The sequence below is a fragment of the Leopardus geoffroyi genome, chromosome B1 (genome assembly GCF_018350155.1).
Source record: "Leopardus geoffroyi isolate Oge1 chromosome B1, O.geoffroyi_Oge1_pat1.0, whole genome shotgun sequence".
In the NCBI taxonomy this organism is placed as follows: domain Eukaryota; kingdom Metazoa; phylum Chordata; class Mammalia; order Carnivora; family Felidae; genus Leopardus; species Leopardus geoffroyi.
Window position 1 is genome coordinate 81,701,764 of NC_059327.1, and position 24,949 is coordinate 81,726,712.

General features: G+C 38.5%; 1 protein-coding gene across 2 annotated transcripts in view; it reads left to right on the forward strand.

Moving 5' to 3' along the window:
- Window positions 1–527: 527 nt before the first annotated feature.
- Window positions 528–24,949, forward strand: part of OTUD4 (OTU deubiquitinase 4) — a 46,202-nt gene continuing 21,780 nt past the window's right edge. The window contains exons 1-10 of one of the 2 annotated variants that reach the window (XM_045466520.1): window positions 528–1,253; window positions 7,063–7,146; window positions 9,680–9,730; window positions 16,005–16,051; window positions 16,765–16,837; window positions 18,144–18,225; window positions 19,815–19,947; window positions 23,687–23,744; window positions 24,042–24,159; window positions 24,248–24,312. In XM_045466520.1, the coding sequence (XP_045322476.1) occupies window positions 1,095–1,253; window positions 7,063–7,146; window positions 9,680–9,730; window positions 16,005–16,051; window positions 16,765–16,837; window positions 18,144–18,225; window positions 19,815–19,947; window positions 23,687–23,744; window positions 24,042–24,159; window positions 24,248–24,312 (870 nt within the window). In that variant the 5' untranslated portion in view covers window positions 528–1,094. Of the gene's footprint in view, window positions 1,254–6,543; window positions 6,695–7,062; window positions 7,147–9,679; window positions 9,731–16,004; window positions 16,052–16,764; window positions 16,838–18,143; window positions 18,226–19,814; window positions 19,948–23,686; window positions 23,745–24,041; window positions 24,160–24,247; window positions 24,313–24,949 lie in introns of those variants that run through there. The other variant, XM_045466528.1, reaches the window with a different exon arrangement.

Sequence of the window (24,949 nt, forward strand, 5' to 3'; positions counted from 1 at the left end):
AAAAGGAATCGGCAGTCTACGGTTGATGGACAGCCTGTGTCGTTCCGCACAGTGCCAGTTCCGGGAGACCTCGCCAATTAGCTCTCTTTTCTGCTTAAGCCGTTAAAGCCACCTCCATGGAAACGCCAGAAGAGGACGGGGGGAGGGGAGCAGACAGGTGCGCCCTCTGTTTGGGAATACACAAAGGGCCGACCTAGCCGCCGCGGTGTCCCTGGCAACTCCACGCAAGCAGGGCGCGCGCACTTCTCGCGGGCCCGCGGCGCAGTAGGCAGCTGGGCGGGCGGGGCTGCGCGCGCAGGTCGCCCCGCATCGGCTCGCGGACACTCTCGGCCTGCTCGCGGACGCGGTGCCCGGGAAGCGCGAAGCCGGCTCCCGGCAGCGACGGCGCCCGCGCTGTAGGGACTTGTAGTCCGCGTGCCTCCCAGGCACCTCCCCGGGTAGGACGGTCCGCGCGTCCCCACCCTCCGCAAGCCGACTTCCTGCCGCTGCCAAAACTACACCTCCCGGCGTCCTCTCCGCTGTGGGGCCGAAAGTGAAAACAAATTCTGGGCTGCGAGGGTGCTGCCCTCCGCCGGGTGCCCCCACCCGCTCTCCGCCCCTCCGGCGCCCTCCTGCGAGGTGGGGAAAGGAAAGGCCGCGTCTTTCTCTTTTGGCTTCCTCGGCTCCTAGGGTGGGGAGCGCGCGGGGGACGCAGGCCTCGCTTCCCCTGAGCCGGCCCCGCGCACGCTGGGTGCCGGGGGTTTCCTCGCCTCACCCCGGTCGGGACGAGGAAACTTGTGGGGGTGGCGACCCCCGGCTGTTCTCCTGAGCCGGGCAGCGACTTCTCACGTTCGGGGTTTCTTTAATTTGCCCCCGTTGCCGCCGGGCGCGTGGTCCCTCGGGAGGCGGCCGCGTGCGCACAGCCATGCATTAGGCAGGGCTCCCCTATGCGCGCGGGGAGCGCCGCCCGCTGCCTCGGGCCGCCGCCGCCTGCCGCCGCCCGCGGAGCCCGAGCCCGAGCCGCCGCCCCTCCTAGGCCGGGGCGTCGAGGAGCCGGCGGCGGGGCCATGTGGGGCTAGCCCGCGCCGCGCCTGGCCTGCAGTAGGACCGGCAACATGGAGGCGGCCGTCGGCGCTTCCGACGGCGTGGACCAGGGCGGCGCGGGGCCCCGCGAGGACGCGACGCCGATGGACGCCTATCTGCGGAAACTGGGCTTGTATCGGAAACTGGTCGCCAAGGACGGGTCGTGCCTGTTCCGAGCCGTGGCGGAGCAGGTAATGGGGTGGGGGACGGGGAAGGCTGGGTGGGAAAGAGGCGGCGGGCAGCTTTGCGGGCCGCCCACGTCCGGAGCAGCGCGTGGCCCGGCTGTCGTCACAGCGGTTCATTGTAACGCCGGAATGGGACACTTTCCTGGGTCTGGAAGCTGTAAATCGAAACTTAAAAACACATAAATTAACTGGGTGTTGTCCCTCTTGGTGTAGAGATAATGAGGACAACCTGTGAGGCCTGTTGAGCGCCTTGTTCGGTAGATTGATTGCCGGGGACTTGGCGAAATGATATTTTTCCATTCTGTTCCGCATTCACCTTCTCTCGGCTTTATAAGCACAGCGTTCACACCAGTACACCGGTGTTTACTAGAGGAGGTGGTGCACCCGGCATAACTCGCTGAGCATTGTTTTTTCTCTACTGGACTTTGGAATGTGGGGGAGTCTAGTTCGTCGATGTCCGCTTGACTTCAGAACGGAAAAATGTAGTTTGGGAAAGTCAGCCTTTTAAAAATATAACTGTTTTAAAACAATTGTCTTGGAGTAGATTCCACCCTCTGTTAGACTCTGCAAGGTTTACTAAAAATAATTTTCTTCTTAAAAGGCTGTTTTGGTGTTGGATGTTCTCTAGGCTCTTGACCGAATTTCCCCTGCTAATGGTCAAAATCATTTTCTAACAGGAAAATTTTTTTCTTTTATAAGAGAGTTTTTTCCATGTTACATAACAGTGTGTAGTTGGTATGCAGTCACCAAAACCCATCCTATATTGAAAAATAGCTGTCGAAATAGTTGGACAAAAGTTTCACATTACTGCCCTGGTGTGTATTTCATACCTTTCACAGTTTGCTTTCCTTCAGCTTAAGAGCTTTCCTTCCTCTCTTCCCTTCCTGTGGAGTTTTTATGTTTCTGTTTTTCTCACCTTTTCTGAATGCTGAATAGTTTCCCAAAATTTCTACTTATGAATAAATGTTTTACTTAACATCTGTAGACTATTCTCATTTTTTTCAACTTCTGAGGGCCAGCTATGTTCCAGAGGCCCTTGTTTTCGCATCTGTATCATAAAATTTTTTTTTTTCTAACATTGATTTAACTACATAAGCTTTGTATTATGTTGCTGGCGTTGTCATTCAGACATTCTTTGTACAGCTCCCTAAATCCAGCTCTTTTTCAGTTCATTAGATTTCTCTCATTTTTAGAAATTTAGGATGTTTCAGTGTTGTGGGATATGTTCACACACTCCCACCCCAGTCTTTACTGTTAGTAAACAGTCTGTCCCATTTGTGAATTTTCTGGATCTCCATCTGCCTTCCTTCTTCTTCCTCACCCTCCTGTGGACTCCTCAGCACCTCCGGAAGCAGGGAAAAGGGGTGGAAGTGAATTCATCAGCCCTTATTTATACATAGTGTTAGCTCTAGCAAGAGATTGGTAAGGAAGGAGGTAGAAATGAATTGAAATAAGGGAAGTATGGTGCTTATTTGGCATTGGATTATCCAGATCCTAGTTTATATTGAAGTAGAAAACTGTGTGTAATTTCTATATTGTATGCCACAATTGGCAAACATGATTATACAGAAACCTCTCTTACTGAAGTGAGATCTCTATGTTTAGGTAGAAAGGGGCAAAAGCTAGTGTCAAGAACTCATTACTCCTGTCATAGAACACATTTTATTGTATCTTGTAATAGGATTTAAATTAGATATAAGGAAATACCCCCCTTTGATTATGTGATTATGATTTTTAGTATACTGAGCTTAGAAAGCTTAATACCATGAATTTTGGGGGAAGCTCATTTCTTCACTACACGAGGATTAAGGGTGTAGCCTTCATGGCTAAAGGCAGAGTGCATGTGTGTTGGGGTGGGAAGGGAAGTAACACCAAAGTCAGGCTTAAAGGGTGTGCTCTTTAAAAGTATGTACAAAAGATTTACTTTTTGGCCAACAGTTTTCCCAATAATATAAAAATAATTTATCATTTTTAAGAAGGAGCCAGAGTAAGTAATCTAATTGGCAGTCTTTGGGGGATAGGGTGGGGGAGAGACTTCAATTAGGAGTAGTCTTTCCTTCCAAATTACCTGATTTAGATAGGTCCTTCCCTTTTTACACTTCTGGACTTGGGCCTGCAGGAGGCCTGACCTGAATCAGCTCTGTGGCCATGGAGCTAAAAATAGGGCGCTCTTAGAGGATTTGCTAAAGCAGTATGTCTCGGCCTTTCCCAGTGTTTATCACTGTCTTGTCTCAAGTGAAGATTGGAAAGTCTCCTATTTTCTAGGTTGTGTGTGTGTGTGTATAATAATTAGCGGAGATATTTGTCTTAATATTTGCATTCTTCCTGAGTGTCCTTGAGCTTGCAGTTACACTTTTTTTTTTTCTATTTTGTTTTCTTTTGTCATTGTCTTTATGGTGGGATATTCTTTTACCAACTTTTGCTTAAATAATAATGCCAAAATCATACTGGCTTACAGCAACACACATTCAGTTCTCATCCCCAGACTTGCATATCAGCTGCACAAGCTCTGCTCCAGGCTGCAGGTTTGATTCGGGTCTGTTCATACATCCTCATTTGCAGTTACACTTTTTAAATAGTTGTCATTTAACCTTGTTTCTCTTGCAGTGCTTGACTTTGTAAAAGCTCCAGCACCCTACACCTTATGGAAGTTGCTGAGAATTTTGTTTCTGAGTGACAGGTTCAGATTTCATGTGCTAATAAAATCTTTGTTGAAAGAGGGGAAAAGACAGATTTGCTTGCCATTGTCTTTGATGGAAAATAAGTTTTATTCAGTTAATGTCTACTACCTGTTGCTAGGTAAATGGCTTTAAGACTGTCTTCGCTTGGCTAATGGTAGGAAGCCCTATCAGAGGACACTGGTTTACTCAGAGTAATAATACCTTGATTCTTACTAGTGTCTAAAATAGCTTTTGTGGAAGAAGTGTTTGCTAAATATCATTTGTTGAATTGGAAAAAAAAAATTGTGTGGTGGTTACTTTTATACATAAACATTTCTTCCAGAGCTGGAAGTTTTGAATATATAAGGAGGCTTTTTAATAGTTCCCAAGATAGCAATGTTAGGTGTACTCTGTTAAGCTGAAAACCAGCTAGTATGCTGAAAACAAACTCATTGCTAACCTCAGCTAGTGCATCTTCAGTGTATCTTAATGTAAAGACATAACTAGCTGTCCAGAGAGTTGTGCCTCTGGTTCTGTGAGTGAGTACAAATGAACCTTGGCTGTTATCAAAGAGACTTGTAAAATGTGCAGCTAGAGCCTCCATTTTGCTGAATTATCTGCTCACTCTGAATGAGAGGAAATCACTTATTTGGACTTGTAACTTTTATTTATTTATTTATTTATTTAAATGTTTTTATTTATTTTTGAGACAGAGTATGAACACGGGAGGGGCAGAGAGAGAGAAGGAGACACAGAATCCAAAGCAGGCTCCAGGCTCTGAGCTGTCAGCACAGAGCCGGATGCGGGGCTCGAACTCATGGACTGTGAGATCATGACCTGAGCTGAAGTCGGACACGCAACTGACTGAGCCACCCAGGCGCCCCAACTTTTCTTTTATTTAAATCCAAGTTAACATATAGTGTAAATAATGGTTTCAGGAGTAGAATTTAGTGATTCATCACTTACATTTAGTGCTCATCTCAACAAATGCCCTTATTAATGCCCATCACCCATTTAGTCCATCCCCTGACCCAACACCCCTCTAGCAACTCTGTTTGTTCTCTATCTGTGAGAGTCTTTTGTGGTTTGCTTCCCTCTCTGTTTTTATCTTATTTTTTTTTTCTTCTCTTCCCCTATATTCATCTGTTATGTTAAATTCCACTGACTGACTTATTTTGCTTAGCATAATAACTCTAGCTCCATCCACGTTGTTGCAAATAGCAAGATTTCATTCTTTTTGATCATTGAGTAATATTCCATTTGTGTGTGCATGTGTGTGTACATATGTATATACACACACATATATATATACACACCACATCTTCTTAATCCATTCATCAGTCAGTGGACATTTGGGCTCTTCCCATAAGTTGGCTATTGTTGATAGTGTTGCTATAAACATTGGGGTGCATGTGCCTCTTCGAATCAACATTTTTGTATTTTTTGGATAATACCTAGTAATGCAGTGTGAATACCTGGGTTGCAGGGTAGCCCTAGTTTTAATTTTTTGAGGAACCTCCAGACTGTTCTCCAGAGTGGCTGCACCAGTTTGCATCCCCACCAACAGTGTAAAAGTCTGCATCCTTTCCAACATCTGTTGTTTGCTGAGTGGACCTGTAATGCCCCCCCCCCTTTTTTTTTTTTTTTTTGGTTTAATTTTGAGAGAGAGAATCCCAAGCAGGCTCTGTGTTGTCATTGCAGAGCCCCCAGAGTGGATGCGGGGCTGGATCTGTTAACTCTTAAAGCTACTTTACATTAATATAAATTCGAAGAGCCTTATTAGTAGTTTGACATGTGGTTAATTAATTTTTGATATGTGGTTATTTTCAATGTTTCAGGGTTTTTGTTTGTTTTCTGCCTTGACCCTTTAAGGTACCAGGAACACCTTCATTTGAGACACCCATTAATAGAAAATAGTTGTAATCTTTTAAGCATGATAGTTAAAGTATTTGAGGCTAGCCAAGAGTTCTAAGCACTTAATAATACTAGTTTTTTCACACCAGAGCTTTAGCATTTTAGTAAGAAACAAAATGCCAGTAAGTTATCTTTTTGTTGAACTAATTGTTTAGCATAAGAATACAGAGACTACTATGTGAGAGAGTTTGGGTCATCTTTGTAGTGTGGCTTATTTCAGTTGGTGCTTTAAGATTTTGGTTTGGGCTGGGGCTCCTGGTTGGCTTGGTTGTAGAGCATGTGACTCTTGGTCTTGGGGTCTTGAGTTGGAGCCCCATGTTGTACGTGGAGCCTAGTTTAAAAAAAAATAATGAGGGGCACCTGGATGGCTCAGTTCGGTCCCACTTCAGCTCAGGTCATGATCTCACAGTCCGTGAGTTCGAGCCCCGCGTCAGGCTCTGTGCTGTCAGTTCAGAGCCTGGAGCCTGCTTCAGATTCTGTTACTCCCTCTTTCTCTGCCCCTCCCCCACTCATGCTCTGTCTCTGTGTCTCAAAGAACGAATAAACATTAAAAAAAAATTAGGAATAAAACGAAATATTTTGAGACAAAGAGCAAGTTTCAAGGCTGTTGGGGTGACAGCACATAGCAGCATGTTTGCATCCCGTGTGCTGCCCACTTGGATGTTTTTTCAAGAGTTGTGTAAGCCTGACAAGTAAGGATTTAAGAATGAGTACCTTAGTTTTTCTGAAGCCACAGTGGAACTAAATTTCTACATAAGGCAAGTAATTCAAAATTATTGGGAAAAAAGAAATCTAATTCCTACAGACTTAAAGCCTTAAAGAGGATTCTTGTTGAAGCTGCCTGTTCTCTTTTCCAACAAGCATAGGATGAAGGTAACCACTACTTTGCAGGGATTCTGTTAGCCATGCTTTGTGAAGAGCAGAGGTAGAAGAGGGCTGGTGAAGAGAAGAAATTTTCTAAGTTTACAAAGATTTCCTCACAAAAGTGACCTAAAGGAGAAATGGTAATAAGTGCTTTATAGAATGACTTAAGGAGTAGTATCGATCTTATATGTCATGTCATCTGTGGCTAGAGGAAGAGGTGGGAATGAATAAAGATGTAGAAATTACAGAAAGGCAAATGGAGAGAGACTGATTTTTATCGGTTTTGAGGTTATTTTGGGTGTGAAAGAAAGTGCTAGGTTGTAACTTAAATCCTCGTTTAACAAAATGCTTAGTAACGTGTTGCTTTTTCTTTTCAGGTATTGCATTCTCAGTCTCGCCATGTGGAAGTCAGAATGGCCTGTATTCACTATCTTCGAGAGAACAGAGAGAAATTTGAAGCGGTAATTTGTAATTTTAAACATGAAATGGTGTCTTGATTTGCATTTACATCTTAGCCTGTAGAAGTGATCTGGTGGGAACTTCACAGGCTGGCTCTTAATGCAGGTTATGAAGATAAACCCCTTAAAAAACTGCTTTATTGGATTTAAATCCAATTATATTGTGATATTTTTAGGTTGTTTTGTGGTTTTCATTTATTTAGACATTTACAAAGCTTCTATGATAAAGACACTGAGCTGTGGAAGATGGAAGCATGACTTGGACAGAATCCTTGCATGTTAAGAGGGAGCTTTGTCATGGTCAGGGAATTGTTTGTCATGGTTAACTAATAGTTTTCTGTGATTGGTAATCCTCTGTGAATTTAAAAAATTTCAGACTTGGAGCAAAAAAAATATGCTGAACTTAGCTAATACTGAGTCTTTGATTTTATCAGAGGCAGTTACAGATTTTTACTTTTTGGGATTCATCATTATGAATCACACATCACAACACTAATTATGTAAATAATGATTAATAATTGCTATAATGTTGTATAACAACTTACTGTAATTTTCTCGGTAGTATATAGTAGGCTGTGAAATAAGATGCCACAGTGGCCTGTTTTCATTTTATATTGAAAGCCTTAGTAGGATTTACTAGTTCTGGGTTTTATGACCTGGAATGATGTCATCTGATGACTTTTTAATATTTTTCCCCTTTGACTGCCAAAAAAACATTGACACCTTGTAAATAACTCAATTCTAAAACTTAATAGGTAAATAGCTCTTAATTTGTGTGTGTGTGTGTGTGTGTGTGTGTGTGTGTGTGTGTGTTTCTTTCAGTGTCTTAATTTGGATGTGCTTTTGGATTAGTGTTCCTGTATTCAGGAAAAATGTTACTACTGGTGACATTCTGAGTGTATTCTGGGTACCGTGTTATAAGAAAGACAGTGATATATTCCGGAAAGGAGAGTTACCCACTTGATCAGATTTGAGAACTTGTCTTACAAAAAGAAACTGGTGATGTGTGGAGGCTAGATAAAAGTATTAGGGTGTGATAGAAAACGGGGAGAGGTGAGGAGAGTGGAATGGTCTTTAAGTATTTTAAAGAAATTACAAGTTAATCATTATTATTGGCCTCAGAGTATAAAACACTGTTGACCACAAGTAGTGGAAATTGCTGTCATTGGTTGAGCACTTTCTATGTGCCAGGCATTGTTTAAATGCTTTGCATATATTTATTTAGCCTTTACAGTCTTAAGAGGTATGATCAGAAGTTGGAAGTTCCAATGGGGAAAGTTTTAATTTCCTTTTATAATAAGTACCTTCAAACAATTTCTATTGGCCAAAATTGGAAAATGCTGTCATGGGAAGGACGGTGGGGGATGTGTGCCTTGTTTACTGAAAATGTTTAGTCAGAGTCTAGATGTATACTTTCTGATTAGAAAGGAGAATCTCAGATTGGATGCAGGCTTGTGTCAGAACACCACTTAGGTCTCTTCTAACTTTAAATGGTTTTGTGGGTTTAATTTTTTCCCCTAAAGTATAAATAATTACCTAATACAGAAGAGTAGCCTCTGGTTGGTGGGATATTTAAAATATGTGGCTATTTTATTATAAGTATGTGTTAAAACTTAAGATACTTTTGGGGCATTTGACAGCATATGAACAATAAAAGAATTAATATCAGTCTCAAAAAAGGAAATGGGTGTTTAGAAGATTTTTATAGACTGGAGAGTGTATGTTTCTAAGTGTATTACTTTGTTAAATTAACTGGGACTATAATTTAAATAAAATTGAGTTTGGTATTTCAGATGAATGTCTTTGGGAGATTTCTCAATTAGTGTGATGGCTAACAAAAAACATAACAGCTTAAATAAACTTTCTATGTTAAAACATGAAGCAAATGAAAAACCTAGTTGGTTCAACAAAATATGTAGCATTATTAGTTCTCATCTCTGTTTTTAGTATGACTGACCTAAGAGTTGTATGCATATCTATATTAGTAAACTAATATTCTTAGCTAGTATATTGTCCTTCTTTAATTCTCCTCTCTGCATTGGCCATTACCAGAATAATCGCTAAGTGCTTGCTTTGTATATTTCTCTGTTCATAATGTCACCAGCAGTGACCTTGAATTGCCTTCTCCCTCAGTCTGCAAGTCCTTCCTGGGCTCAAGTCCCTCTATAAACAGGTGTCCAGTTGAGTTCCTCTCTCAGTCTGTTGTCCCCACCAGGTTTTCCTGTTCCTCCTGGCTAGTTGACTCCTGTCTTCCCAACACAGTGCCTCTTCACACCACATTGTGTCTGTGCCTGGCTGTATCCTGTCCAGGAGATCTTTTCTGATAATGTTTACTTTTCTGAATTCTTTTGTATCTTTACGGTCTTTACTTAATGATTTTTACGTATTTTAATAATTAGGTTGAATGTATATACCTGTATTACTGTTATCATTACTAACGTATCCAAGGTTCATGTAAGAACTCAGGAATTCACAATGAAAAGGTTTTTGTTTCGATGTATTTCTAATAGACTTATTTATTTATTTATTTTTGCAGTTTATAGAAGGGTCATTTGAAGAGTATTTAAAACGTTTGGAAAATCCACAGGTATGCAGTGATTCTGTAATATATGTTATGTTTTTTATATATTCAAATAATGTATTCAGAATTCATTAAAATGTAATCTTGTGTATGGAGCAGTTATAGTTGAGTACTTTAATAAACATTTCTTAGTTGCACATTTTATGCAGCATTTATGTGGAAGCCAGTTGGAGCTGTATACTGGATGTTGCCTCACTAAGGACAGAGTCATGCTATCTTTACCTTTGTCATAATGACATCTGAATGTAGTATAAAAGACCTATAATAACACTGGTGATGATTTTCAGGATGCCATGTTGGTACGGGTATTGGGCATGATCGACAGGTGCAAGATTTGATTGCTTCTTTAGGCCACTGAGAAGACAGATTCTTTTATGTAGTTCCATTTCCCATGATCAGCTTAAGAAGAAGGAAGAGACTGTTGAGAGTAAAAGGATGGCACTTCCCCAAATCCTACTGTCATGCTTTCTCAGTCATGTTGAAGTTAAAAAGAATTTTTTTTTCTGCTTACAAAACTATTCTCCCTGTAAAAATCCAAATACCATGAAATGCCACATAGAATGCCCTGTAGAATATTCCATCATCCTCAGAGGTAATCTCTATTGAGTTTAAAATGATATTAGCAAAGGAAGAAGCTAAGAAGAGGATTTAGGTAGGGAGGAAAAGGGATAATATAGGAACAGGGTGTTTGATTAACAATTGGTATCTCCATTTGGTTCTCTGACACTAGTTTGAGTCCTTGTTGAGTGCCAAGAATTGCCAGGCACTCTGGGAATGCAGAAGTAACAGGTTTGGGTGCTGTTCTCAGAAATTTCCCTGTAATAGGGAAAAATACCTAATGCAAGTGAGAAAGCACATGTATCATATGTATAGATGTGGGGCATCTGGGTGGCTCAGTTGGTTGAGCATCTGACTTTGGCTCAAGTCATGATCTGGTGATTCATGAGTTTCTCTGCTGTCAGTGCAGAGTCTGCTTCAGATCCTCTTTCCCCCTCTTTCTCTGCCCTTCTTCCGCTTCCAGGTGCACATGCTCTCTCTCTCTCAAAAATAAACAAAACATTAAAAAGTACAGAAATGATGCTATAGGCATTCAAGTTTTTATTTTTACTGAAGTAGACAAAACAAGAGGTAGTGGGTTGGCATTTGAAGTCTGAATAGATTGCTGGATGCAAAATGCCTAAGGTTAAGGGCATTTCTGGGTAGGGAAAATTGTGAGCAAGGCAGCTTTCAGAAAGCAGTTCAGTTTGTATGGAGCATGTGAAGGTAGGAGGTAGTGAGAAGTCAGAGGGCCATCTGTGGGGCTGATCACAGAAGAGCATTCAGTGCTAGGCTCAGTAGTTAGAAGCTTATGCTTTAGGCTAGCATTTCAAGAGTGTCAACCATAGACCATCTGCATTTGGAATTACCCGAGGTGGTTGTAAAAATACAGATTGCCTAGCCACTATTCCAGACCTGAATCAAAGTCTACGCCTGGGGGCCTGAGAATCTGGTGTTGGGAAACCTTTTAAGTTTTTTGAGGCAGGAAGTGAGTATGTTTTGTTCACTGTTGAGAACCAAGAATAGTGCCTGGCATCTTTGTGGCTGTCTGAATGGATGGATAGAATACGTGCAGAGATGGTTTGGGGGTAGATGAGACCACAGAGGTGGGAAGACAAATTGCATGTTTTTTAAAAAAAAATGTTGAATACATGGAAAAATGTACACAGTACATGAAGTGTCAAAAAAGAAGTAAGTATAGTATTGTTCCAGTTTTGGAGACAGTTACCTTCTGAAGGCCTTTTCTCTAGATCTAACTTCATTTTTAATTCAGTGATTTCAGTATTGAGTTCTATAGTCACAAATAACCATTTTCCTGAAGTTTTCATTTTTTCTTTTATTTTAAAGCTGCTTCTTCAAAAAAAAGCTTCGAAAGGATTTATTTATTTATTTTTTAATGTTTATTATTTTTGAGAGAGAGAGAGAGAGAGACCAAACAGGGAAGGGGCAGTGAGAGAGAGAGGCACAGAATCAGAAGCAGGCTCCAGGCTCTGAGCTGTCAGCACAGAGCCCAATGCGGGACTCGAACTCACAGACCGCAAGATCATGACCTGAACTGTAGTCGGCCGCCCAACCAACTGAGCCACCCTGGCGCCCCATCCTCGAAAAGATTTGTATATTTTATCGCTTTTGGAATTTTTTTTCATCATTACTTTTAATTTGAGGTGCCAGACTGATGATTAGTTTGTATATGTTGAATGAATGTTAAATCCATATTGCATTATATATAACATCTTAGGAAAGATAAACAGAACGTTGTTATCTTTATAGTCCTGTTACTGGTCATTTTTACTCCAATTACAGAAAATAAAGGACATGACAGGACCATTTATTAACTTTTTCCCTCCTTTTTTTTAAACGTTTACTTTGAGAAAGCGAGAAAGAGAGCAAGTTCAAGAGAGAGCATGAGGGACAGAGAGAGAAGAGAGAATCCCAAGCAGGCTCCATGCTGTTAGCATGGAGCTTGACATGGGTCTCCATCTCACGAACTGTGAGATCAAGACCTGCTTCAAAATCAAGAGTCAGACGCTTAACTGACTGAGCCACCCAGGCACCCTGTTCCTTTTTTTTTTTTCTTTTCTTTTTAAAGTAAGTTCTACACCCAACATGAGACTTGAACTGATGACCTGGAGATTGGGAGTTGCACGCTCTACTGACTGAGCCATCCAAGTGTCATGCCTCCCCCCCCCCGCCCATTTATTAACTTTTTACTCAAGAAAAATCCCACAATGTAATGTTAGGATAATTTTTGTGTAGCAATTTAGGCTATCAAGCTAAGAGGTTCTGAGAAAGAATGGACCAGATGAGAATGGAGAGAGGGGATAAAGGGAGGAAATGAGGTAGTGTGAACTGAACTGAGACTGATTTAGGAGTCTGTGTGAGAGGAGGGAGGGAAGTCACTGTGCTTTTGAGCTCGTGGGACAAGTGCCTCTTTCCCAAGGTGCTGGCTGGCCAGCTTTTTTATTTTTATGACACTTTGCTCTCCCCAGTCTGCTCAGGTTTCTTCCCCAGATGTTTTACAGGTACCTTCTGAACAGATGTTTGTGCTTCTTTATTAGAAAAAGATATTTATGTCTTTGTTTTTCTTTTTCCCTGATACTTAGGATGTATGAAATGAAGAGAAATACAGTTGATAAACTGTTATGTTTCGTCCAGTTCTCAGAGAAGGCATCTTTATGCTTTTGCTTAATAAACAAGTGAAACATTTTGAAAAATGCCTCAAACTTTTTGCAAGAATATGTTTTTGTCAGTTTTATGGAGGTAAAATTGACATACAGTGAAATTCACCAATTTTAAGTAGTGTATAATTTGATGAGATTTCACAGGTGTTGTGTAGCCACCACTACAGACACATATGGGACATTTCTGTCACTTCACAAAGTTCCCTATGTCCTTTTGCACTTAATCCCTTTTCCCCCACCTTCTGGCTCTTGTCAACCACTGACCTGTTTTGTAAGTTTTGCTTTTTCTAGACTATATAAATGGAATGGTACAGTTTGTAGTATCTAGTTTCTGTATCTGGCTCCTGTTACATTATGGAAGACGCCTTGACGTTCATCTGTTCATCCATGTTGTTGGATCTATCAGTAGTTTGTTCCTTTTTATTGATGAGTGTGGTCATTTGTTATACGGAGTACTGCAATTTGCACATCCATGTATTTGTCAGTTGATGGGATATTTGGGTTCTTTCCAGTTTTAGGCTGTTTCATGATTAAAGCTGCTAAGAACATTTGCTTATAATAGAAGTCTTTGTGTGGACATATATTTTCTTTTCTCTTGGATTAACACACAGGAGTGGAATTGCTGGGTCATATGGTAAATGTATGTTTAACTTAATGAGAAACTGAAAAACCTTTTTCAAAGTGGCTCTGCCGTTTTGCTTCCTCATTGGCAGTATACGAAAATTCCAGCTGCTCTACATCTTTGAACATTCACTCTTGTCAGCCTTTGAAATTGTAGCTGTTCTAGTGGTTGTGTATTTCTCTGATGTCGAACATCTTTTCATGTGCTTATTTGCCATCCATTTATCTTGGTGAAATGTCTGTTCGTAGATTTTGACCATCTTTTGTTAACGTTGCTGGTTTTATCAAATTGTAAGAGTTCTTTAACCTGGATAGAGCTCTGTAATTGGAAATGTATCTTTCAAATATTTTCTTCCAATTTCTGACTTTATCTTTTCATCTTCTTAATGGCATCCTTAGGAACAAAAGTTTTTTTTTAATGTTTTTATGTTTTTGAATACGGTTCATTATGGTTAAAACAGATTTTGCAGAAATGCTTTACTGTCACCCACAATAAGGAAGTATATTAAATATCATAAGAAGTGCTGAGTAGGGGCGCCTGGGTGGCGCAGTTGGTTAAGCGTCCGACTTCAGCTCAGGTCACGATCTCGCGGTCCGTGAGTTCGAGCCTCGTGTCGGGCTCTGGGCTGATGGCTCAGAGCCTGGAGCCTGCTTCAGATTCTGTGTCTCCCTCTCTCTCTGCCCCTCCCCTGTTCATGCTCTGTCTCTCTCTGTCTCAAAAATAAATAAACGTTAAAAAAAAAAAAAAAAAAAAAAAAGAAGTGCTGAGTAAATAAAATTATAGCCTTAAGGTAGAATACAATGGTAGAACATAGATACATTTTATAATTTAAAGTTGACCCTGGTTAGAGAAGACAGAATATTATGATAGCCATTGTTTACTTAACCAGACTACAACAGAATTTATTCTGAAGATTAAGTACTTATGAAATGGTACATTATTTGAGAGGTAGTATTTTGTTGACACTAGAATGTTCCATTTTTAGAAGTGATGGTAACATCTTTTGCATGAAGTAGATGTAGCTTGTGTTTGTGATTTAAGCAAACTGGTCTGAGTGAAGGATCTCCTCTACACCAGAGAGTGTCACTTGTAGCCGCTTATGAGAAGCTCTGATTGTTAGTGAGAGGCCTATTTTAAGAAGTCTATTTTAATATATGGCACCCGTTTCATTTTGAAAACCAGAGCCAACTTTTAAGAACTATTAAAATGAAAAATCTCTGGGGGGGGGAAGATTATCTTTGTTTGAGAGGAAAACAGTGTTTAAAATCTTATGTCAGATTTCTTTAAAGGAAAACGTGGCTGCATTCACTTATTGTAGCTCAGCTCATTATCTTTAGTGAGTCCTGGTTTTAAGTCTTTGCTAATTTCATAAGTGGTATAGAAACACATTCTCATGGTAAAAGATTTAATACAGAATGAAGAGTGAAAGTCCTTCATTTTCCTTGATCTTGAATTCCCTGTCTCCATTGTCAGTTTAGGATGTACCCTTCCAGTTCTCATACACATACACACACATATACTAAACATAGCAGTTTCTTTCTTTTACACAATAGGTGTTTGTTTGTTTGTTTGTTTGTATTGTTTTTAACCGTGACTTAGTTTTTATACTTCATAGTATAAAGTCAGTTCATATGTGTATACCTGACTGCATGGTGTTCCATACATTGTGTGGATGAACCATAAATTATTCGATTTCTCCTTTCCTACTAGTGGAATATTGGGCTTTCTTTAAAAAAAAATTTTTTTTTAAACTATTACAAATAGCTACAGTGAACATCCTTCTTTATACTTTTGTGAACATATGAAATACCTGTTTAGGATAGGTTTACAGAATTTGAATTGCTGGGTCAAAGAGTATATGGATATTTAAAATTTTGATATATACTGTCCATTTCCTTCTAAAAGGTTTAAAGACTTAAAAAAAAATGGCTCATTTAGGGCTGTAGAATTTTAAATCATTTCAGAAAGATTGCTAGGACACTGTTCTCTTTGTATTTTCAGTCACCCTGAAAACCTTCTCCTTTTTATCCTTTCTGATTCTTGAGTTCTGTTTTTACTCAACATCTCATTTTCTGGGCCCATACACGTTCCAAGCTGTCTTGGGTGCTAGGTTAGAGGACATAGTTCTTGTCAGCAGGTGCTCCATGTAGAGATGCCATTTTACGGTCTTATTACACCAATACGAACTATCCTTTTACCCTGTGTTACTAAGGATTTTTACAACAGAGACTTGGGCTGTTTTCTTAAGTAACTTTTTAGTTACATATGTAAAGTTTGTTTTATATAAATGTGTTCATAGTATTCATAAGACTAATATTAATGAGCTTTTCCAGCTTATTAGATATATCGTATAAAGGTACATATTAAGGTATTACATAGAGGCATATGTATTGTAAAAAGTATGAGATACCTAAGTGCCAACTTTTTTTCTTCAATGTAGGAATGGGTTGGACAAGTGGAAATAAGTGCCCTTTCTCTTATGTACAGGTAAACCTTATAGTAACATAAGTAAACAAAAATAAAGTCAGTGGGAAATTGGTATATTCCGTTGTACTAAAATAGTTGAAATAGCAAAGCTTGGTTGTGAAGCATCTTTTCTAAAGTTTTTTAAATTGTCTCAATAAGATTTTGACATTAAATATGTCAGTGTTTAGAAATTTTAATTCTCAAAATATTTTTGGAAAGAAATACATTTTTCCAGGCCTGTAAACGATACCACTTATCAACTTTATAGAGGAATGATTTCCTACTTTCTCAGGGCCAGTAGCATCAAATGGCCGCTAGTACTGAGGCAAAAAATCATGTTACTATATTATTACTTCTGTCTAGTAGAGGAGCAGGTGAACGCTTTATTTTTTTTCTTTTTGAAATTTCTGTATAAAATTTTGTCTTCACAGTTTTTGTAATTTTGAAGACTCCTTTTAGAATTATATTTAAAGATAACATATATGCAAATTATATTTGAAGTTTTATTTTTTAAAAAGATACTTTTATATAGGTACCTTAAAACTTATTCTATTACTATCTTTTATTTATTGCTCCATCTCCAGTGCCTGGAGCACATATGTGCCTTAGCACATATTAGGCTCTTGAATGAATGAATGAATGAATGAATGAATGAATGAATGAATAAATGAATACTTAAATCTCAAATGATGAAATACATTCCCTCAGAAGTAATTGCTAAATTTTATTTTCAGGAAAGATTTTATAATTTATCGGGAACCAAATGTTTCTCCTTCACAAGTAACTGAAAATAATTTTCCTGAAAAGGTAAGAATTTTTCTAAGTGTTTCTAAAGGATTTAAGTAAAAGAATCACTTGCCACCTTGACCTTGTAAGCTAAAATTTTAAAGTGACTTCTTGAAATGTTTTTTATGAAGTTTATGATAATTTTTAAAAGTTCCTGTTAGTCATTACTGATTCATATTTTGTATTTGATTTACCCCAGAAATCACAGTGGACAACTGTGTCCTAACATTTCACTAGAGGAAAAAACATTGCAATACTAGTGTATATGATTAACTAGACTGTTTTGCATCAGTATAAACATTAAGTAGTAAAATAACTTGTGAAAGTAGGTTCTGCCATTGCATCCAGAAATACTTGGATAATAGTGATTTATTTTTGATTATAAAGATAATTTACTGGCCTACATGTTAATATCTAGTCACAGACTGGAAACAACTGAAAATTTACGTGAGCCTAGAAAGAAAAAAAACCTCAATTGATTCATTATTAAAAGAACTTTGTTTTAATTACCTGTTTTGGAATCATCCAAGCCAAGTTGAAGTGTTTTGTCATCATGCTAATGGTGGTAAGGGGGAGGAGAATTGAGCGAAATGCTGCCGTTTTAAAAAGGACTTTGGAGTTTCTTGGCTCTGGATTTGGCCTTTCCAATCCAAGTTTTGGATCATGACATAATCTAATCAAAATCAGTGTGTATTTCTCCTTGTGTAAATAGTTGACTAGAAAGCATTTAAAACTGTAAAGCATCAGGGTGCCTGGGTGGCTGTCAGTTAAGTGTCTGACTTTGGCTCAGGTCATGATCTCCTGGCTTGTGAGTTTGAGCCCTGCATCAGGCCTGCTGCTATCAGTGCAGAGTCTGCTTCAGATCCTCTGTTTTCCTCTCTGTCTGCCCCTCCCCTACTCTTGCTTGCTCTCTCTCTCAAAAATAAATAAACATTAAAAGAAAAAAACTAAAACATCAGAAAAATTGAACTTTTGATTGTGCCTCTTAGAGGTAAGCATTTTAATACGGTTTTGGAGTATTTAATATTTCTTACAGTCTTTTAATGGTCTTTTTAAATAGTTGAAATCATGTTGTTTTCATGTATTACGTCCAGTTTTTGTATCCTATAAGCATTTCCCCATCATTAAGAACTTTTTAATTTAATGGCTGTGTAACATTTCAGCATTGGATGTACCATAATTGACCAACTTGGAGCTTTAGGTTGCTTCTAAAATGATCATCTTCTATTTGGAAATTATTTACTAGTAAGAGAAATTGGAGGTATAAGTTGCTATGTAAGTGTAATATATGAAGGGCTAAAAGATGTCTTTAATTTTTCCCTTTCAGGTATTACTGTGTTTTTCAAATGGAAATCATTATGATATTGTCTATCCCATCAAGTATAAAGAGAACTCTGCAATGTGTCAATGTAAGTATTACCCTTGTGCTTGTATGGGAAGTTATATTTGTAGGCTATCTAGTCAATGCAGACAAGTCAAAGAAAATATACTCTGTTTTGTTGTATAAAAAGATACACGAAGAATTTCAGGTTAGCAAAAATGTTAATATTTTATTAAAAACTTGTTTGACTAGGAAAAAATGGAGCTAGTAGCTTGAGTTCAACCTGTAAATATGAAGTTCTTTCTTTCTTGCAGTCTTTCATTTCAGTAATAAGGATTTGTATGCATTTTTAAAGTTGTTGTGTAGACCTTGAAAATCTAAGTGAACAAATCAAGCATTTGATTGTTTTGGCTCTAGAGCAAGCAGGGTTTCTTAACCTTGGCACTGTTGACATTTTGGGTCAGATAACTCTGTCGGAGCTGTTGTGTGCATTATGAGATGTTTAGTAGTGTCCTTGGCATATGCTGTGTAGAGAGTTCTCTTTCCCATTGCGACAAGCAAAGAAATCTGTCCAGATTTTGCCAGGTATTTCCTAGGAGGATAAAATCCCCTCTCCTTCCCCAGTGGAGAGTCACCGTTTTAGTAGTTTCTTTCTTCTTCTTACCTTTATTTCCTTTATCCATCTGTCTGATGAAGTGCACCTCACTCACACAGAGCAGCAATGCTGGGCCTGTAGCAGCTCTTTCCTCTGTTCTTAAGCTAGTCGTGACCAGTAAAGATATGTGTAGTGCAGTTTTTAAAATTGATCTGTTTGGAGATACGAAAGTCTATTTGTATCTTGGGCTGTGTGCTTCTCTTCCAGCTGGTTAAAATTTAAACATTTCAGCTTTAGGAAGGATAGCTCCTGGAGCCTACCTTACCTGTACTTGTCAGTGCCTGTGGTTTGAATGATAATCAGGGGCAGAAGAAAGGTGATCTGTGAGAAGGTGGTCTTTTTGGGGACTCATTTAAAGGGTGGGCACCTGTTGATGAATTTTTAATTTCATAAAGATCACTGCGATATAACCAAATGAGAGTCCTAAATGCCATGTGTAATTTGTTTTTAAGTATTTGGTAATAAATATTTCAATGGTTCCTGGAGGGTTTTTTTAAAAGCAAAAAAGTTGTCTGAATATAGTTCTTTCCTTCAGTGACTGCTGAGAATACCTTTATTTTTTGAGTCCCTTGTGAAATGTTTTCTATCCAGTATCTGAGTCGCTTAAGGTTGGGCACGTTGTGTGACATCTCATATTCTCAAGTTTCCTCACCTGTACAGTTAGAATAATAACACTTGACTGCTGGGCTATTAGATATGACCATACATAGAGGCTTCACACAGTGCATGGAATGTAGCCGTTGCTCAGTATGCATGTTTAGCTTTTATTGTCATGTTTGTTTTATACTTATGATACCCTTTTGTGTTGTTTTAAAAATGGCAGTATCTTATGTAATGATTTTGAATTAATAGCACAGAAATTCTAGTTGCTCTCTAGATAACTTCCTGATTAAATTGTGTTATTAATCATAAAGTGTGACAGGTGCATAGTTAGGATTTTAGAGGCCTGGGCAATGGACATTGTCAATTTTATGTTAAAACATAAAATTAGTGTTGCATAATATTTCTCTTATTAATTGCAGCTCTCCTTTATGAATTGCTGTATGAAAAGGTGTTTAAAACCGATGTTAGTAAAATTTTGATGGGGCTAGACACCTCTGAAGTAGCTGATGAAAACAACAGTGAAGTATCAGATTCAGAGGATGACAGTTACAAGTAAGAATGAATTTAAGTCCTAAAATGTCTTTATAGTGCCATACAAAGAAACAGTTCAACGAATGTTTCTGCATGGATTTGCCTCACATATAGAGATATTATGAATGGTATTCCTGAAATACAGCAACCTGCAGTCCCAGTTTCTTTTTTCCTGACACTGATTTTATCTAATTTCTATTACAGGATTGTTTTTGAAGTTGATGTTTTGGCTGCTAGGCTTTATTTCTACATAATCTAGATGTATATGTGTAGAATAGATTTATAGTGTGTGTAATGTAAACTTTTAAGGTTAATCAGGTAATTGTTTACGTATCCAGTGATGCAAAAGAGCCATTTTTTATTTCCTTGACTTTCTTTAGCATATTTAAAAAATATATTTATTTATTTATTTATTTTGAGAGAGAGAGCAGGGGAGGAGCAAAGAGAGGGAGAGAGAGAATCCAAAGTAGGCTCTGTGCTGTCAGTGTGGAGCCTGACATGGGGCTCGAATTCACAAACTGTGAGGTCATCCAGGACCTTAACTGACTGAGCCACCCAAACTCCCCTCCTTGACTTTCTTTTATTGTTTTTTTAACTTAGATTCTAACGCCTTTCTTTTTCTTTTTTGGATAATAAAGGTCCCAAGTTAGGGTATGAGTATGTGAACAGCTCTGAATAATACCTCTGTTTAGGTTGTAAACAAGCATCTTTTTTTTTTTTTTTTTTTTTAACATTTATTTATTTTTGAGAAGAGAGAGCATGAGCCAGGGAGGAGAGAGAAAGAGGGAGACACAGAATTTGAAACAGGCTCCAGGCTCTGAGCTGTCAGCACAGAGCCCGACGCGGGGCTTGAACTCAAGGACCACGAGATCATGACCTGAGCCGGAGTTGAATGCTTAACCCACTGAGCCACCCAGTGCCCTCTCCTTTTTTTTTATTAAAAGAAATTTTTTTTTTAACGTTTATTTATTTTTAAGAGAGAGAGAGCATTAGGGGGAGGAGAGAGAAAGAGGGGTGAACAAGCATCTTTTAACTTGGAGTCTCTGAGGTGTTTTTTTTTCCATGCAGGATGATGGGATATATTAGGGTAGTGATTAAAAGCTTGGGGCTGTGGACAGCCAAACCTGGTTTCAGTCCTGGCTTCCTGCCAACTAACTAGACCTCGGGCAAGTTACTTAAATTCACTAGCAGGTCCTAATTCTATAGCTATAAACTTAGGATATATTAGTATTTCCTTGAAGGAGGGAATTTGTAAGAATTAAATGAGATAATGTGTAAAGTGTATAGTGTAATTGCTAGATACCGTGTTCAACATTCATTAGTTTTTATCGACAATATTAAGACATTTACTGTGTATTTTATAAGAACCTGTTGTATTCAATTCCTAGTAGAGCTAAAAATATATTATTCCTAGTATGCGAGAGTATGAAGGTATCCTACTGGAAAAAGAGAAAAAAAAGGCGGTGCCGGGGGAGTGCCTGGGTGGCTCAGTCGGTTAAGTGGCTGACTCTTGATTTTGGCTCAGGTCGTGATCTCATGGTTCATGAGTTTGGGCCCCATATTGGGCTTTGTGCTCACAGCCTAGAACCTGCTTTGGCTCTCTCTGCCCCTCTCTTGCTCATGCTCACTCTCTGTCTCTCAAGAATAAATAGATGTTAAAAAAAAAAATCCTATTTGGTGTTATATACTGTAAAACTAGAGAAATAAATGAAATTATGACTTAGGATATCTAATTCTTCATTAAATACTTCTATATATCTTTTTTTTTTTCTTTTACATTTATTTATTTTGAGAGAGAGTGAGTATGTGCATGAGCAGGGGAGGGGCAGAGAGAGAGGGAGAGAGAAAATCTCGAGCAGGCTCCATGCTGTCAGTGCAGAGCCTGATACGGGGCTTGATCTCACAAATCCTGAGATCATGACCTGAGCCGAAATTAAAGAGTCGATGCTTAACCGACTGAGCCACCCAGGCACCCCTTAAAATATATCCCCTTTTATCTGAAATTCCAGGCATTTGTTGAATTATGTTTTTCTGATTCTTGTCGGAAAACTTGATTGACTACCATTTCTTTGTAAGAGGGAAATGATGTTAGAATCTGTGTCTGCTATGGTAAATTTAATTTTAGAATAGGCTAATTAACTTGAACAGATGGAAGTTCTGCTCTGTCATTTAATGTGACAGCTGTCTGATTAGGATGTGTCATTGAACATAGGGGAAGTTGAGGGAGAGAATGACTAGCTTGTTATAACTTATTGTTTGTGGTTGGTGTGGAGGGACTTAGGGACTTCAGCACATGCCCTTTGGTTGCTGCTAATAGTTTCAGCAACAGTTGGGTCTGATATGGCAGATGAATTAGATGAAGTATGGAGTTAAGGGTAGTATGTTGGAGTTTACAAGAAAAGGTGTGATTATTGTAATGCACAATGTTTTTATACTGTGCTAGTGTAGCCCTTGGAACATGGAAGCCTTTTTTAAATTAACTTTTTGTTGCCTTGCTAATACTTTTTTATTTGTATTATGTCTGACTTAAGGGGGACAAGGCTTCAATTAAAGAAGAATGCCACATAATTGTGGCATAGATTGGATTGGCATAGCTTGGTAATAAGGAGGAAAGACCAAGGATGTCACTATACTCTTGTGCCTGGATTCTTTTCACATTCGTATTGGTTAGTCCTGAAGTAGTGGAAATTGTTGGTGATTTTTTTTTTTAGTCTAGACTGAAGATGCTTGAGGTCTCTTAAATATTGCTGAGGGCATACATTTGGAGATTGTTCTGAAGACTAGAGATTGATTTACTAAGGAGGAAATGTAGGACAGAAGACTGTAAGTAGTTTCTCGTCTCATCTCATGTTTGACCTGCTGTCACTATATTCCAGCTTTGCCAGTCTCTTGGCCACCTTAGGGTCTTGCCACTCACTTGCTGTTCTCCTGAAACAGCTTGGAATACTGCTTGGAATACTAAATAGCCATATGATTTGCTGTCTCATCACCTTTAATTCTTTATTCAAAAAGGCATCTCAGCAAGTCATTTTTTATTATTTTTATTTAATTTTTATTATTTGAGCCTGTGTCAGAACTATCACTTCTGCTACCTGGCCCCCACCCCACCCCATAGATAGCACTTATCAGCATTTAACACACTGATTACTAAATTTAGTTTGTGTCTGCTCTCATTAGATTGCTGTGGAGTATTTTGTTTAATGGAGCCTCATCTGTATATTAAAAGGACATTTTTACCTTGAATGTTTTTATAAACTGAACTTTTCTATGCACCTAAATTTAACAGTTTTTTGTTTGTTTCTGTTTTTTTGATTGAGCCATACAATAAGACTTACTGAGGAGCACCGTGGTGACTCAGTTGGTTAAGCATCTGACTTTGGCCTCAGGTCATAATCTCACAGTTCGCATGGGCACGTAGGGTTCTGTGCTGACAGCTCAGAGCTTACATCCTGTTTCAGATTTTGTCTCCCTGCCTGTCCCTTGCTCGCTTGTGTGCTGTCTCTGTCTCTCTCTCAAAAATAAATATTTAAAAAAAAGAATTACTGATAAAAAACTTTTTGACTTATATACATACACACATATGTATGTATGTGTATAAATACACCTTTATACTGAGACTTTTTAGGAGCTCACTGGAATATAGCTTTAACTTTTTGGAACATAACTGTGACTTTGGAGATGTTTATATGAGGTTAGGATATGTTAATTGCATAAACATACTTTTGTACTTTTAATTAAGGTTATATTTCTTTCTTTGTAGGAGTAAAACTACCACCGCTAATGATGTGAATGGAGTTAAACCTTTGTCAAGTGATCAGGTATTTTTCTTAATGGTTTTAACTAGTTTTTCCATATAAGTACATGAATTTAGTCTTAATTTTTTTTAACACTTTCAGTGGAGTCAGGATCATCTGTGAGAAAAATTTTGGTGGCTTCCTAGTTTATTTTTTATTTTTTAATTAAAAATCTTTTTAAATTTAAATTGAAGTTGACAAAGTGTAACAAGGCTTCCTAATTTTGTAAGTTTTCTTCTTTATTTGATTTTACTCTTGTACGTATCTCAAAAGTGTTTTAAAAGCATTTCTGTGTTGATTGGACTTCCTCACTTTGTTTAGCACCCGAAAAACAATGGGAACTCTCCTAGCCTTCCTTTGTCAAGAAAGGTTCTTAAGTCACTTAATCCAGCAGTCTATAGAAATGTGGAATATGAAATTTGGCTGAAGTCTAAGCAAGGTGAGTTAAAAAAATCTGTGTATTTTACATAAATTTGCTTTGTGGCATTTGAAAATAAGTCAACTTGATATTCTGATATTGTTTACAGCTCAACAAAAACGTGATTATTCCATTGCTGCTGGCTTACAGTATGAAGTTGGAGATAAATGCCAAGTAAGTGATTATGTAGAGGAAGAAAAGATTTTACTTGAAATCTTATTTTATTCTAATAGGATCTAAGAAAACAGCTCAAGTTTGATGTGTTGTTAATTGGAGATTTTAGAAGATATTTTATCACATACACATTTTAATAGTTGTAAATATTTAGCTTTTTGATCCATTAGAATATGTTATAAAAATTGTGTGTATGTCGATGGTGTCCCATCACATGATCTTTAAGAACAATGTCAGTCTTTGATATTACTTGTTTGAAAGAAGCAGCAATAGCACTTTAGATTTTCAGATAGTTTCATTACAGTTGGCAAATTACCAAAATTGATTTGAACTTGACATTACAGGTCAGTTTTATGGAAGTCATCTGGGAAGATTTTGATAGATACATAATGGTTTTATGTTAGACTGAGAAAAGAGTGCATAGTAAGGAAGTTTTGGCATTGACTTTTTTTTTTAAATATAATTTATTGTCAAATTGACTTCCATACAATACCCAGTGCTCATCCCAGCAAGTGCCCTCCTCAGTGCCCATCACCCACTTTCCCCTCTCCCCCACCCCTCCATTAACCCTCAGTTCTGTGTATTTAAGAGTCTCTTTATGGTTTGCTTCCCTCCCTCTGTAACTCCCCCCCCTCCC